This window comes from Pseudorca crassidens, chromosome 1 (genome assembly GCF_039906515.1).
Source record: "Pseudorca crassidens isolate mPseCra1 chromosome 1, mPseCra1.hap1, whole genome shotgun sequence".
Lineage (NCBI taxonomy): Eukaryota > Metazoa > Chordata > Mammalia > Artiodactyla > Delphinidae > Pseudorca > Pseudorca crassidens.
Genome location: NC_090296.1, coordinates 13824592 through 13841684, shown reverse-complemented (window position 1 = coordinate 13841684; position 17093 = coordinate 13824592). Strand labels below are relative to the sequence as shown.

Here is a 17093-nt window from a genome sequence, read left to right as displayed (position 1 = left end):
ATTCCCCTTATGGGTTTGAAAGTCCCTGACACTTAGAAAATAGATTAAAATAATCTATTTATAGGTTTATATATTGTTTATAGATTAATATATCCTATATTAATATAGAATATGATGGCTAAATATTGTTTTCAAGTAAATTAGAAGTATATTTAACATAATTTGAACAAATGGAATCTACAGTAGAAGTTTCTCTGAAAAGAATCTCAATTCAAAAGTTGTCCCCGCTAGCCCTGTGACATAATTTACATAAAACCTGCCCACTGAACTTGTGCACTCAGCCTGCCTTAAGATAAGAAATAGTATATGAATAAATCTTACCTGAGCCAATAATTTCTCCCATAAGAAAAGTTATAAAAGGATCTGTGAGGCGCCTGAGGACAAAGCCATCTCTGCCTCCCTCCCCCTCCTCCTGTCCAAGGGCAGGGGATCTGCTCTGATATCTGGTGGACAAAACCTTTACAAATGGCTAAAGCGTAGGTATTAGTAACTGAATATTGTGTAATATTGTTTGAGTAGAGGAAAAACAGGGGCCACAGAAGAACCCTCTGACTGGTTTCTAGGTCTCCTACTTTCCCAGCACTTCCATCTCAATATTTACCTTAAAATAACTAGAATTATCCCAGAGTCATGATTTTGGCAAATGACTGATAGGACTTACTGACAGACTTAACAGGCTCTTCAGGAGCACATGCAAATGAACAGAATCGTGAATAGATGTCAGTCACTACGGATCCATCAGGAAGGGAGATGGACGAAACTAAAAAGCTGCCTTAGACAGTTGGCTTGTTGGACTCCTCATGCAAACACACTCTTTATGGATCCTGAACCCCACCTAGGCATCTTGAGACATGCACATTGTCACAGCAGAATCCTGCGAAGGACATTAGAAACTAGGCATTTATTAGACAAAGATGTAATTTAAATCTTTCCTACAAATAAGAAAATTATGGGAGAATAACTTAAGATTCTCATTTGTATGTTTTAATTTTACTCATAGTCATCTGAAATCTGAATAGTACCTCTTTCAGTGGAAACTGGTATTTACATTGTGTTTTACACTTTAAAAAAGTACTTTCATGAGCATTAACTCATTGCATCCATATGAAAATTGTATAAATTCGATATGACAAATATTATTTTACAGATGAAGAAACCAAGACTGAGAGGGGTTAATGACTAAGTGACTTGCCCAGTGTCACACAGCCAGGAAGTGGAGAACCGAAAAAGATCCTCTAACTTCAACATGTGTTCTTTCCACTACACTAAAATGCCTCTTCTATGTTCCAAGAATTAATTAATGAATAACATTATCTGAACAGAGCAAAGATTGCATTTTTCTATTTTCTGGAAAGAAAAATGCACAGGCCTTTTCCTTTTAAGTACAGCTACCATGTCAGTGAGTTATAATTAACTTAGCTACCTCTGTTTTAAATGTTGGGATGTTATTTTTCTTCTAGTTTTATTTATCTACCTGAGGATTCATGTTAATAACCTGTTGTGAATTTTTTCAAATGCTCAATGTTAAATTATGAAAACACAGACTGCATATACTATAGTTAAGTATAGGGTAATTAATAACACATGAATGTATCACTTTGACATTATTTTCTTATAAATAAGAACAGATGCCCTTTTTAGAAAAATGCCTTTAAAGTCTTCAATGTTAAAACCATATATCCAATACCTAGCAGACTGACTCACAGTAAGAACTCAACAAATGTCTGCTGAACTGTATTCTCAAAAAACCTTATGAAAAACATATATCAGTGTGCAGATATTTAGAAATGTCTTCTTTTATTCTCAGAATTACAAGGGATTTGTGAAATTATGTGGTTGAGAAAAGAACATATCAGTAAAAGTATCAAATTTGTATAGTGCTAATTATCATATAAAAGATTGTTAAGGTTTCTAAAATAAATCAGTCTTATCCAGTATACAATTTAGTTTAGCAAATTACAATCTAGAAATAATTATATGAGGTAATGATGAATACTTCTAAAATCTAGGCTCATGAGGGCAAGGAATTTGTTTCTTTCACCACCATATTTCTAGGGTCTAGTACAATACCTGGCACATAGTAGGTACTCAATAAACATTTGCTGAATTATTAAATTAACAAATATACAGAGAGATGAGTAGTACACCATGAGTAGAAACTTCAAACATGTCTAAAAAGTAATTCCTGAAAATTAAATAGAAATATTTCTCAGATCAAATGAGAGCAGAATTTGTAATACACAAAACTGTGATAAACTGAAAAAGCAGATTTGGGTGGGGGAATATTAATTCAGGTTTGGAAATGCTGGGCTTGTGTGATCTATGAGAGAGTCAAGGGGAGACACACTTGGGGCATGTTTGGGTCTGGAGCCCAGAAGAGCGGTCAGGGTTGGCCATGTATATTTGGGAATCACCAGCGTACAGGGAGAGAGTGCAAGCGTAAAAAGAGTAGAGTACCTAGGACTGAACTGTGAGGAACCCTCAGGTAGAAGAGAAAGAGCCTGCAAAAGACAGCGAGAGAGAGAAGGAAAGGCAGGGGAGCACGGCGTCACAGAAGCCAGGGTGAGACGCAATTTCCAGTTCAACACCACTAGGTAGTCAAGTAAGGTGAGGGCTCAAAAATACCTAAAATAGGGACTTCCCTGGTGGCGCAGTGGTTAGGAATGCCCCTGCCAATGCAGGCGACACGGGTTCGAGCCCTGGTCCGGGGGGATCCCATAAGCCCACGCGGAGCAACTAAGCCCGTGCGCCACAACTACTGAGCCTGCGCACCACAACTACTGAGCCCACGTGCCACAGCTACTGAAGCTGGCGCACGCAGAGCCTGTGCTCCGCAACAAGAGAGGCCACCGTGGTGAGAAGCCCACACACCACAACAAAGAGTAGCCCCCGCTCGCCATACTAGAAGGAGCCCGCGTGCAGCAACAAAGACCCAACACAGCCAAAAATAAATAAAATTTAAAAACCTAAAATGGAGGTCAATAGTGGCCTTGGCAAGAACAGGTTCAGTCAATTGGTAGGAGGTGCAAGCCACACTGGAGTAGATTAAGGGGTGAGTGACCTGTGGGTAATAGACTGCCCAGACAAATACTGACAAAGGAGAACATAGGACAACAACTAGAAGGGAATAGGGGATTCTGAGATTGTTTGCTGTTCATCAGTCAGTCCATTCATCCACTCATCTCTCCATTTTTAAACACTTAAGATGGGAGAGACTAGGCTTGCTTAAATGGTGACAGAAAGCGTCCAAGCAGAAGAAGAAGAGGTAGAAAAGAAGAGGGGTCAGTTACAGATAGAGGTAGAGATGTATAATCTCTCTATATAAACTGGAAACCAGGGAGGAAACTCCTCAAAGTGAAGTTTAAGCTGAAAACGAAGGAGGTAGCGTAGGAATAGACAAAAAAGAAGCTCTTCCAAGAAATGATATAAGTCAGGCTGACATGGGAAACCAAAAAGGAATGCTAGCTAATCAAAATAGAAATTGTTGGATGGGAATATTTTTGAGGTGCAATAGGTCTAGGCAGGGACACTTGCTAAGCGGATGCCAGGTGGAATAAGGGGGGAGCAAAGGACCATTAGATCAAGTTTTAGGGGACTCAGAAAAGGAGAGTCCCTACTTGAGCCCTAAGAGTTAAACCTGAAGCCTAGCAAGCCAGTATGTCCTCTTCAGCTAAGAGGAAGAATGAGCTGGTAGTCTGAGGGGAGAAGACAGATGAAACTGTAAGGCTTAATAACACATGACTATAACACATAATTACATGAAATGCAGCTAGGTTGCGTTGTGAATAAGGGAATCTATAAATTACTTCTCCACTTCAGATTGAATCCCATTGTTTCATTTTTGCACCTAAATAACCAATTGCTCCAAAACTGTGGCATCCGACAAGAATTCTCCTCATTCCCTTGAGGAATAGCTGTTGAATTGACCAGCAGAAAACACAAGTCTCTCTTGTGAGAAGTGACGCAGCTGATTCAGTAACCCAGCAGTTCTGACCAATTTGTATTACTGTATTAAAACCCAACAATTCTGATCATGTTTGATTTTTGTTTACCTCTTGCTTTGGTTTCAAACATTTTGCTCTTCCTCAGTGCCAAAGTCTGTTTCTGCCTACTGCCAAATGATGAGCCACACATGTCCAGAAATACAGGATTCACGAACTGATTCTCTCATTGTAGTATCACCAGAACCTAGCCTAATGTCTAGCAGATAGAAGTCTCTCAACAAATACTGATGAAGTGAATGAGTAAATGTACGTGCGGTTCCACGGGGAGAGAAAAAAGTGATCACCAACTCTCTCTATGCAGGGGGAGTCCTCCATCTTTACATGCCAAGGGTCCTTTGACAGTCTGTTGAAGCCAATAGACCCCTTCTCAGAATAATGTTTTTACATATATTGTAGGACAGAGCAAACTAATGATATTGAAATACAATGAAATCAAAATATCAAGAGAAATTGTGACGTCATCACAAATGTGCTTCTGCGGCATAGGCTGGGCTTGCTAAGCCGCAGGCATCACTGCAGGGAGATCTGGCTGGGCCAGTTCACTGGCAAAACCACTAGCCGACAGCATCTGTAGATTTCTTTCTCAGTTCTCAGAGAGGAATCCTCCCAGGTCTTGTCTAGGAAGCCACCGTTCTCAGAAGGAAGGGGCAGCAAGAGGCCATGGCAGTTCCACAGTGTAGTGTGGCAATCTTCACGCCACCCCCTAGCTTTGACGGTGTCCTCTCCCTCAACCGTGCCCCTTGTCCCTGAATCCACAGTTTTGTCTATTTAACCTTGTCAGCTTTCCATGAGGGTCAGAAAGGCAAGGTTTCCTACGGAGATAGTGTATATCTGAGATCTGGGGGGTACCTGTTTCTTATATAGACTTCCAACTAATTCTCTTGTGTCCTGCACTCTTGCTTTGAGCGATGCCTGGTGCCCCCAATTCCTGAGCCTTTCTGGGGGTCAGAGGTGCAAATTAGCCTGCTTTGGGGATTCTCATATTACTGGCTTAGGATTCAGCTGTTTCAGGCGTGTTACATCGGTTACAACTAGTATTTCTGCTGTCCCTCCTCCAGAATCTGGTTGCTGTTTTCCTCTCTCCCTTTTGAGTATATGCCTATTTTACACCTTTACTTTTACTTGTAGTAGGGTTTAGTGAGGAAACAACCATCAACATATTTCAGCTGTCACATTTTTCAAGTTGCCACTAAAATTTTTAACAAAGTTTGAAAAATCAAACTTTGAAGAAAAATCCTCAAAAATTAATCTCATCTTTTTCATAACTATGATTTTTCTATCAAAGATAATCAACATATTGTTAAACCCTCAGGTTCATGAAGGCAGAGACCATTTCCCTTTTGTCACTGTATTATCCAATATCTAGCATAGTAGAAGTGGTCAATAAATATTTATTGATAAGTGATTGAATATAGATATGAGAAAAAATTGGGATCCTTTGTTTTCATAATTTTAGTACTTATCTAACTCACCTAGGACTGCTTTGGCAATATTCTAAAAAGCAAACAATCAGAAATAGATACACCTAATTTGGAACCCAAATTACAGTAAAGAAGTCCTTTATTACAAAAATTTAACTGTGATTCTGTATACTATAACAATAATTTCTTGGATAGCAAGGAACTGGCATTCAAATTACTTAGTTGTCTTGAAAAACTAGCAGTGTAAAAATGTACTTTTTATTACAACTGCTACATAAATAGTATCTAATTACAACTAATAAATGTACAATTTTAAACGTTATTAAATAAATCTTTAACAATAAACAAATTTTAATCAATGCTGAAAACGCAAAGTCCTTCATATTTAAAATCTGTACATTAGCTATTACATTTTAGTTTGTATGGGCAAAAAAACAGCAAGTTTATTAAAAAATTAGGTCTAGTAGATCCTTGCTATTCTTGTCAAGTGAGTTCAAAGAGCCACCATGACATGTCCTACCTTGTAATTATAATGTAAACTGTATGTGCTTTGTTTTGTAATTCTTTACTGGCTCTTATCTAAGCCATGATTTTCCTAAAAGGCCCAAAGTGTTATTTTAAAATTTCAGTTATATTTTATGGAGAAAGTTAAATGCATAATTTTGTTTTGTTTTTAACTGGGGAATTCTGTTATATGCGTAAAAGGATTACTGGAATTCTAGCAGGATGGTTCCATGGTAATTTTAAACTAAAAACTTTACAGTTATCCATGTCAAAATATTCCTCTGGGCAAACTTGTACAAAAATCCATAATCTGTTTAGTACTATCCCATTAAACGCTCATTCTATAGCTCATTTTTCATCATTGTTTACATTCTGTTTTACTAACTTCAAATTAAAATATAATACTCACTTCATCAGCCACAAACTCCTTACTCAGACCAAAATCTGTCAGCACCACATGGCCATTAGAATCAAGTAGAATATTCTCAAGCTTAATGTCACGGTATATAATCCCCAACTGTAAAAACAAACAAATATGCATATTAAAATAACAATTTCCAAAAAATAAATTAGAAAAGTCTTTCTTATCTACCTTAAAAACAAACCAAAAAAAGGCATTCTCCTGCTCAGGGTGCTATGACGGCTCTTAGTCACAGGTCGGGGCAAATCTAAATTCCTCCATCTCAGGGTTTATCTGCTGGGTTCCCTCTGCAACCATGTCTTCATGCTCCATATAATGAGGGTACATTCCTGTCGGACTAGCTTCTGTTGGGTCTACTGTGACTACTGCTTCTTCCTGGGTCACTGTTCTTGATGGATTTCATCCTCACTCCAGATGATCTTCAGGTGCTTTCTTAGCCAATTCATGTCCATCACTTCTAATGGCTTCAGAAGGCTTTCCTGAGTAACCACTTCCCACACTGGTCATTTCTTTGTTTTTATTCCTATAGCATCTATATTTACATCGTACTTACATAAAAGTAACTGATATTTTCTAGGTACTTCCTGTTCTTCTTGATATAACCATATCCAAACTCTGTTTTTTCACTTTTTATGCATTTACCTAGTATCTAGTACAGTGTCATATGTCAAATAGGTAATTAATAAAGGCTTGTTGAATAATACACTCCTAAACATGAAGGCTGAAGATCACAGGTTAATTTTAGTTGATCTTTAGTTCTAAATAAGCAATGTAAATCAATTAGATATTTAAATATCCTTCTATTTTGTTTTGTATGTAAGTTTTATAGTAAAACACTTCAGCTCTATGACATAAATGAATCTACCCAACTTATATAAGAAGTACTTGATATGCATGAATTCCACGTTCCATGTTATGTCAGCCCGAATTAAATGTTTTTAAACTTAGAAACACTGCTTTCCTCAACACTAAGTATATGAAAAATAAGATTCTTGATGCTTTCTTAAAATTGAAACAAAAAATGACACAAGGAAAAACACTAGGCAATTTTCTTCCAAGAACCTCAGTGGGTTTTTTTTTCATATTTTAAAACATTATTATATATTGTAAATGCACAGTCTGTTAGACATTTGACTTGAAGCCTTACAAGCACCTAACAGCCAGTATGACTTTTTTTTAACAACCTCTTTGGAAAAGATTTTAGGAATAAGTCATTTACTACCTGCTTTACCTCATCACTTCCACGTAAACTCCCCGTTTTTGTCTCTTCCTGAGAAACTCAGTGTTAGTAGCTATATCAAGATTATCATTATTAGCTTTGTGTTATATCTCTTTGTATTTATCTTTTTAGGTAGTCAGATTAAGAGAAATTTAGCTAAGATCTAATCTGCAATATACTTCCCTCTATATCAATTACATTTATATCTTGTACTCATCATGTTCTCTACCTCTGTGTTTCTGATTACCCTGTTTTAATAATAATGAATGTTCATGAATTTTCCCTTTAAGAAACAGAATTAACAGTTTTCATACTAACCAAAAACTGAATTTACTAGCTTACCTGTCAGAGCTTTGTATTTTGTTTGTGTTTACTCTGGTATTTATGGTGATTTCCACCATCGTTTTTATATTATAAAAATTACATCTGATTCCCCTAAGCATAAAACAAAGCTTTTCAGCCTATTCCCTGGCCCAATTTGGCTCATGTATAAAAATGTCCTAACTACTTTATACCCCACAAAAATAACCATAGGCATAAAGTTCATCCCCACACCACCAATTCTATCAGAAGGAATACAGATGCCTGTTCCTATCACTTCAGTTCAGCTCCCACCTTACACTCCCCTTCCTTTCACTCCATGGCACTGCAGCCCTGCGCCCCAGAGCCTTCTCTACTTCCCTCCTGTTCTTAGACGTTTTTTCATTCACTCTCCTTAGAATTCCTCTTCTGAACCCTGTCTCCCTCTACCTGCCCAGTTGTGTTCCTGTTCTGGGCTAGATCTACCCATTTCTTGATGCCTTCCTTCTTATATCTTCTCATCATCTTTTCTCACAGCCTCTCCCACCCGTTACCGCCATCCTGCAATTCTAATCTCCCTGCCCCTTTGAAAATGTCATCCTTTTTCCTTGCCTTTTTCCTTCATTTCTCTCCATTCTTTTTTATGCTCCATAATCAGCACTTCCATCTTTTTTAAATCTGTAATCTAGTGTAGCATCTGAGTATATAACAAAGAAAAACAGCAGCTTTATGATGTACCTGTATCATCCGAATTTAGAGACTCGAGTCATCCTCCTATGGTCTCACACAACTTTGATAAGAATTATTCTAGTACTTTCTATTTCTTGGAAATACACACAAGCCTAGTCTACATAATGACTGTTTGCTTCTACAGTAATGCTTCCTCATTAAAAAAATATTTTTAGTCAAAATTTCTTGGATCAAGATTAATAGTATCTGAAGTAATATTTTTTAAAAGTTTAAACCGATTTTATAGAGTTCAAACAGCATCACATACATATTTGAATTCCACTGAAAAAGTTGAGTAACTGAGTTCATGCCACATGAAGGCAATGGAGCAGGAGGGAGGGAGGGGGAGCAAGAGAGGACCTTAGGGGTGAACCAAATGGAAAAGAAAGCGAGAGTGGGAGAGGGGGATAGCTGGGTAGCATAGGTAAGTACTTCTTTCAAATATTCCAAGCTAATTGGGAAACATACTCCGAAGATGCACAGGCAGAGTCTGCAATGGAGTGAGCCACAATTAAGGAAATACATATTATGACTTGTGGGTTCATCTTAAAGGTTATTTTAAGAATGAAAATCCTTTATTCTAATGATACTTTGTAATAAGCATCAGAATTTTTCATGAACAAAACCAAAAAAATGCTCAGGTTCTACCTTTTTAATCTGCAACCCAGAAACTATAAAAGGAAATTAGACTTTTACAAAGGGAACAATGAAATTGAAAAGATTGGTAATGGTCTATGAGTGTGCTTCCACAATCTCCACCAAGACAATGACATGTAAACGCATTAGCTCTTTTAGCTCCATCATTACCTCAGTTACTAGATTTTTAAAAAAAGGAAATCCCAAAGGTTAAGCATCTCTTACCTTGTGGAGATGTTCGAGGGCAAGCACGATCTCTCCAACATAGATCTGCACCTCATGCTCTGTGAAACGCTCTCTTTGAGAAAGATGAGTAAAAAGTTCTCCACCATTTATATAATCTAAAAATGAAATATATTTTTTCTGTCTTTGACTTGTATTCAAAAACTAAAGGAAATATTTCCTTTTAACCACTTTGGAGTAACCATAAGGCATTGATTTTAATACATTATTTTTGTACAATTCTTAGTATATAGTTTCATATAGAATATATTACTAAATTCATATAAATACAGTTCCATAAGTTAATGACTACCCTAAACCACAATCAAATGAATTTGCATAGAGTATTACTATTAAAACTATTACATGAAATCTGCATATTTTAAAATAATTTTCCCAAATCCAGCATATCAGAAACCTCTGCCATTACCATACACTTCTTAACTTGCTGTAAAGTACCAAAACATCAACCACCATAATAACTAAAAAATGAAAAAAACAAAACAAAACTCCCAGCCTTTCCTTTGTACTAGTGGCCGGTCACTATTTTTAAGCACATTCCCTATTTTCCAGAATTGTCTATGGAGAGCCCTTCTAAAAATGTCTATTAGGTAGCAGGTAGCCTTCTTATGGTTCCACATAACTCGAAAGTAGAAGTAGCACAACAGGGCTGAATCAAAACACCTGAAACTAAATGATTCCCATTTGCCTTTCAATTTGCCCATTTTATCCCAAGAGGAATAATGAAATAAGAGAGAAAAAAGCTACAGTGAGACATAAATTAGGAGCTGAATAAGCCACAACTGTGTTCATAATAGGCTCTAAGACATTTATCGATAAACTGATAATAGTTTCATCAGAAACTAACCATTACTATCTTACACAACATTTGTGTGTGAGAAACAATGTACACCTAGAAAACAGTCATAGATATAGATTAAAGCTTTTCTCCTAAAAAAAATCTGAAAAGCATGTATCCCAAGTATATTCATTTGTCAAGTTTACCGCAATTTGATAAAAGACCAAAGCAAAATCTTCATTAACTCACAAATTTTTATCTTGACCGTTTTTCAAATTCCAAACAGCTGATGCAACAGAATGAAAGAACTCTAAAAGCTGGTTGTTTTGCAATGTATTTTGCAAAGCACATGCCAGCAAAAAGCACGGCCCTTTTAAGACTTTCGTATTTTGCCAAGGGTTTTAATTATATCTTAACACAAAGCTAATTATTAAAAAGGTGTAAAGGAACACAGCATTCCTGCAAACTAACAGTGAATTTTTTCTACCTTTAAGTAGTCACTTATTTAAATCTAATACTGATGTTTATGCATATGGTTTCCATAGTTAGTCATGGTACAGAAATAGGCATTCAGAGGTCAGTTGACCAACTGACAAACTCCTACACACCCTTGAATGTCCTACTTAATGATCTCATTTTCAATAACCACTCCAGCAGAGTTGATCACTTCCTTTTATGTTACCCCCTGTGTTTATTAAAAACTTATACCACTGCAATTATATTGCTGCACTGAAAATGGCTATTTGCATACTTCCTTTCTCTGCTAAACTCTGAGCTTTTTAAAGTCATGATCAACGTATTCATCTTTAAAAAAACAAAATCACTCTGAAACTCAAAGGCAAGTGAGTTGTAAAAAAAAAAATAACCCAATGTACTCCTGTCCTTGAGGCAACTTGATATAATCCAAAGAACCTGGGCTTTATAATCAATAAACCTGAACTAGACAATGGCTCCACTGTGTCCTGTCTTGAGCAAATAAAGTCTCTCTCAGTGTTAGTTCTTTATCTATAAAATGGAAATCAGAACTACTATAGATTATTGTTTCTTGAAACATAGAAAGTGTTTTGTTTGCATTTACTGGGGAGACTAAGAAAAATTAACTACAAATCTAAGAAGACAAACCTAAAACAACATCGTCACCTGCTTCCTACTTGTAGAATAGACCAACAGCCCAAGGTGAAGACTTGACATTCATAAAATAAACATGCTTTATTTGTAGGTACAGGGTTGCACACTTTATAAGCTGAACAGCCAACTCTATCCAGTGGTCCAAGCTGTCAACATTGGTAAGGTAGATATATAGGCTGCCAAAGGACTGTAACAGCAGGAGCTGCGATACCTGGAGTGGTGTTACAGGGTAAGTTCTATCAATAGCAGGGATATGAGGTTAGTGGGAATCTCTGTAAGATAAGTACCTAGAACCCTCACTTGTTATAATTCTAGTTGTTTTGTTTGGTATGTAGTGGTATCTCGTTATGGTTTTAATTTGCATTTTCCTGAATAATAATGGTATTTAGTATCTTTCTGTGCCTTATTGGACATTTCTGTATCTTCTTTTGTGAAACGTCTATTAAGGGTTTTTTCTTTTTTGCCCCTTTTGGTTTTTTCCTCACAATATAATTCACATACCATGAAATTCACCAATTTGAAGTGTAAAATTCAATGGTTTTTAGTATATTCAGAGTTGTGCAGCCATCACCACATTCAATTTTAAAATATTTTCACACACTCCCCCCGCAGAAATCCCAATTTATGTTTCTCCTTTAGTTGCTTGTGCTTTTTTTTTTAAATTTATTTATTTATTCATTTATTTATATTTTGGCTGAGTTGGGTCTTCGTCTGTGCGCAGGCTTTCTCTAGTTGCAGTGAGCGGGGGCTACTCTTCATTGCGGTGCACGGGCTTCTCATTGTGGTGGCTTCTCTTGTTGCGGAACACAGGCTCTAAGTGTGCAGGCTTCAGTACTTGTGGCTCGTGGGCTCTAGAGCACAGGCTCAGTAGTTGTGGCGCACGGGCTTAGCTGCGCGCGGCATGTGGAATCTTGCCAGACCAGGGCTTGAACCCGTGTCCCCTGCATTGGCAGGCAGATTCTTAACCACTGCGCCACCAGGGAAGCCCAGTTGCTTGTGCTTTTGATGTCACATTTAAGAAATCACTGCCAAAACCAAGGTCACAAAAATTTACCCCTATGTTTTCTTCTAAGAAATTTATAGGTTTAGTTCTTACTTTTCATCTTTGATCCATTTTGAGTTAAGTTTTGTGTATGTTTTGAGTTATGGGCCCAATTTCCTACTTTTGCATATGGTTATCCAGCTGTTCCAGCACCATTAGTTAAAAAGACTGTTCTTTCCTCATTGGCACCCTTGTCAAAAAATCAATTGACAGTAAATGTGAGGGTTTATTTCTGGACTCTCAATTCTAATCTATTATCTATATGTCTATCTTTATTCCAGTGCCACACTTCTTGATTATTGTAGCTTTGTAGTAAGTTTTAAAAGTGTGAGTCTTCCAACTTAATTCTTCCTTTTCAAAATTGTTTTAGCTATTCTAAAGTTCCTTGAGTTTTCCAGACAATTTTAGGATGACTTTGTCAATTTCCATAAAAAATAAGCTGGGATTTTGAGAGAGGTCTGTTAAATCTATAGATCAATTTGGGGAGTATTGCCATCTTAGTGATATAAAGACTTTCAATCCATAAACATAGAATCTTTTACCATCATGAAGTATCCATTTTTATCTCTAGTATACGTTTTTGTTAAGTATATTTTGTCTGATATTAGTATAGCCGCTCCTGCTTTCTTGTGGTTGCCGTTTGCATGATTTATCTTTTCCTATCCTTTTTCTTTTTAACTTGTTTGTACCTTTGAATATACAGTGTATCTCCTGTAAACAGTATATAGTTGAATCTTTCCCCCGTCTGACAATCTCTGTCTTTTGATTGTACTGATTAATCCATTCACATTTAATGTTATTATTGATATAGTTGGACTTATGTCTTGCTATTTTACTTCTTTGTTTTCTACATATTTCCTATCTTTATTTGTTCCTCTATTCCTCCTTACTTCTTTCTTTTTCATTAAGTAAATATTTTCTAGTGTAACATTTTAATTTCTTTAATGAATTTCACTTTTTTTAGTTATTTTCTTAGTGGTTGCTCTATGGCTTACCATACACACATTATCACAGTTTCAGATTTATACCAACTTAATTCCAGTGATATATAGAAACATTTCTCCTACATAGCTCTATTCTTTCTTCCTCCCTTTTGAGCTATTATTGTTATACATAGTATAACTATGTTAACAAATCCAACAACACATTATAATTATTACCTTATATAGATTTATGTCTTTCAAAGAGGCTGAAAGAAAAGAGAGCAAGTACATATTTAGAGTTTGTCATATTAGCCTTCCTATTTACCATTTTTGGTTCTCTTTATTTTTTCTTGTGGCCCCTGGAGCTGGAGAGCACAGAGGTTTCTGGCCGTTGTAAGGATTTCAGATTTTACTCTGAATGAAATAAGAAGCCTCTGGAAGATTGAGTACAACAGTGGTATGATAAGACTTCCATTTTAACAGGATCAATGACTCTGGCTGCTGTGTTAACTTTCAAGAGGGAAAGTAGGGAGATCACTTGCAGTAAACAAGGAGAGATGATGGAGCCTAGGAGAAAGGTGACAGCTTGGTGGTGGTAAGGACCCAGCCCTACCTGAGCACATGAAGAGATGGAATTGGTGTTACCTGAGATGGGGAAGGCTGCAGGAAGGACAAATCTGGAAGGGATGATCCAGAGTTCACCTTTGGAAACGAGGAATGCACAGTGTCTAACAAATAGTAAAAGCTCAATAAATGGTAGTTATCATCATCACCATCACCATCTTGAATTATTATTCTAAGACTGTTAAAAGGTAAAAAAGAGCCCTCTGGAAATCTTTTAGGAAAAGGAAGATAAATTTCTTATGGCCAGTTAGATCATTAAGAGGAGGTTGCATATAAATTCCTTGAAATTATGCACAATTTTCTCAAGTATATGTAAGCATGTGTGCATTCTACTGACAAGAGAGGGTCCACAGCTTTTATCAGATTTTCCAAGGAGTTACAAGACAAAAAAGTTTTCAGAACATCACTCAAAAGACAGCATTAAAAATCTGAATGGAAAAGTGCCTATGAAGTTTATTTACAAACAAACCAATGAATGCGGACTGTCAGCACATGGGAAACATCTGAGAGTAGCGTCTTACAGCTCGCCAGCACCATTAACTTCATCATCACAGCGTACGCACCCAGCACCATTTCTCCTGAGCATTTAGATCACTTCTCCCTGACTTCCGGCCTTGCTTGGCATAGCTGTCCTGGAGCTTACTGTATTTAGAGCTGGACTAGTGAGGTTCAGAGCTTTAAAAAGTGAAATGGAGCATGAAGTTTTCATTGTTAACAAGATCTCTGCCTACTGAGGATGTGCTGGAACTGCATTTCTGGTCTCTTTACACCTCTGTATTTATCCAGAGAGCTAGCAACTTTGTTAGGGCTTGGCCTTGAAACTAAAAACAACTTAGCCAGGCAGTGACATAACAAATAAAACAAAATTTAGAAAAGACTACAGGGATATTATTCAATTTGAGTTGAATTATTGATATAAAATTTTTACTCTCTTGAAAGAGAACACTGGAATCAAGAATGCAGGCAGATTCCGGGATAGAGTTAGCAGTGGCATGAATATGGTCAAAGACATCAATGAAAACCCAGATCATTACTAACATCTGAGAGGAAGAGTCTTCTCAGTTTTATAACTCATGGAACATCCACTTTCCCCTACCCCCCATCCCACCCCTTTCCCACTGGGCATAAATTACATTTCTCCATAAAAAAGACTTATTTAAAAGTTCAGATGGAATAAAGCACGTGAGTGGAAACTGTCTACTACGAGAATTATTTAAGATCTACTCTGCCTGGTGGGCCTTGGTCCATGCCAACTCATCTACCCTGAATACTTTCCTGTCAAAATTATGGATTCATTAGAATTCTAGAAATTAGATTTCTCAGGGTTTTGTCAATTTCTTTCTCAACAAACTGCAAGCGTGAGGGTTTTTTTTTAAGCCAGTGCCAACGGCTTTTATTCTCTTCATGATAAGAAACAGCATGAGAATATCCAGTTTTTACTGATATTCCTGAGGCTTTTTGCCTCTGTGGACATACAACGAAAATGGACTAAGTGGTGTTGGCTCAGTTTACACTCCTGGCTACCGCCGTTTGTGTAGAAGCAGCATCTTAGTAACCCAGGTTAGTCACGGTAAGTGGGAAAGGGCTCCTGGCAGATAAGAACTAAGCGATGTAAAACAGGGTTTTGGCTGCCTTCCTTTAAAATCTGTATCTCATCACAGCTCACTGCTTTTAAGACTAGACAAAGAAATAACAACTAGAGATATTGGGCACTTTCTATGTGCCTGTTCTATTTGGATATGATAACAAATTTGATCCTCATAAACAATGCTACGAAGTTGGTGCTATTAAAATAATAGTATAATCCCCAGAGAAAACAGGTAATCTCTAGAAAATAGTGAAACCCAGAGAGGTTAAAAAATTTATCCAGAGTTGCATATCTGTTAAGTGAGAGAATAAGGATTATGAACATGGGCAGTCTGACTCTAAAACAGTGATTTTTTAAAATGCTATATAGGTTGCCCTTTTCCCCCTCCTGGTATGGTTTTTACTATCATTTATCAGGAGCAGCCCCACTGGGCAACTGGTATTGCTAATTACTGTCAGAAAAACTGTCTTAAAATCAACTATCCTGACCTTCAAATATCTGAAAGGCTTAGAGCCAATAATTCTATATATTTGGTCATAAAGTTTCTCTTTTTTACATGCTTTTCTTAATCAAGTTTTGGAGGGCTCATCAGAATGTCACAGTACTCAGAAGGAGACATTCCTAGGGGGCTGTACTAAGATTTCTTTTTAATGTCCGCAGTAAACAATGGGTCTCCATCTTTTTTGAGAATGTGCTAACCTAAGATTATTGCTGACATATTTCTGACATAGAACTTAAGAAAGTCAATTTATATCTTGTAGGAGAGGGCCCAGGGCTGTTTTTTTTCTCCAAAAAAGTACCTGGCCTTGCCCTGCAGTTCTCATCTTAACCCACCTGCCTGTTAAAGCAGATGGCTCTGAATCTGACCACAAAGAGCTACATTCTAGGTTCCTGTCAGAGAGTAGAACCTCAAATTGCCTGCAGTCCAAATCTCATCATATGTTCAGTTGTGAGAAATAATACATACAGGACAATAAATGTCATCTTTACATCTTTCTCATTATTTACTATAATGACTTCAGACAAAGCTACAAACTTGGATAACACTGTTTTGGAAAAATTATACTCTAATCTTGTTCCATAGGCTTACATGATAAGGGATAGTGGTATAAAACTTGGAATTATATCCTTAGTCAAGGAAGGCTGGTGAAAATTGTCCATTGTATCTGGGCCCTATTTAAAAAGCTTTTCCTAGATCATAATACCTTACCTATGGGTTTTTTTTTTTAATATCTTGTTACAATTTCAAACATACAGAAAGTATTTGCAAGAACAGCACAAGTAATCCCCATATAACCAGTATGCAAATTCACCAATTGTTTATATTTTGCTTCATTGGCTTAGTATTCTCTGTGTAATTCCCCTGAGCCAACTGAGAATAAGTTGGAGACATCAAGCTCCTATGTCTTTCAGTGTGCAAATACTAAAAAAAGAATGCCCTTTCACACAACCACAGTACAATTATCAATATCAGAAACTTTATGATAAAAATACTATTATCTAATCTATACTCTCTATTCAAAGTTTGTCATT

At 36.8% G+C, this 17093-nt stretch overlaps 1 protein-coding gene across 6 annotated transcripts in view; it reads right to left on the bottom strand.

Moving 5' to 3' along the window:
* RPS6KA5 (ribosomal protein S6 kinase A5) overlaps positions 1-17093 on the bottom strand; it is a 182159-nt gene that overhangs the window by 64695 nt on the left and 100371 nt on the right. For 3 of the 6 annotated variants that reach the window (XM_067727695.1, XM_067727716.1, XM_067727705.1), the window contains exons 4-5: positions 9460-9575; positions 6339-6446 (exon numbers count right to left, since the gene is read on the bottom strand). The exons of 2 other annotated variants lie outside the window; for them this stretch is intronic. In XM_067727695.1, coding sequence (XP_067583796.1) covers positions 6339-6446; positions 9460-9575 — 224 coding nt within the window. Of the gene's footprint in view, positions 1-6338; positions 6447-9459; positions 9576-17093 lie in introns of those variants that run through there. One more of the 6 variants, XM_067727742.1, reaches the window with a different exon arrangement.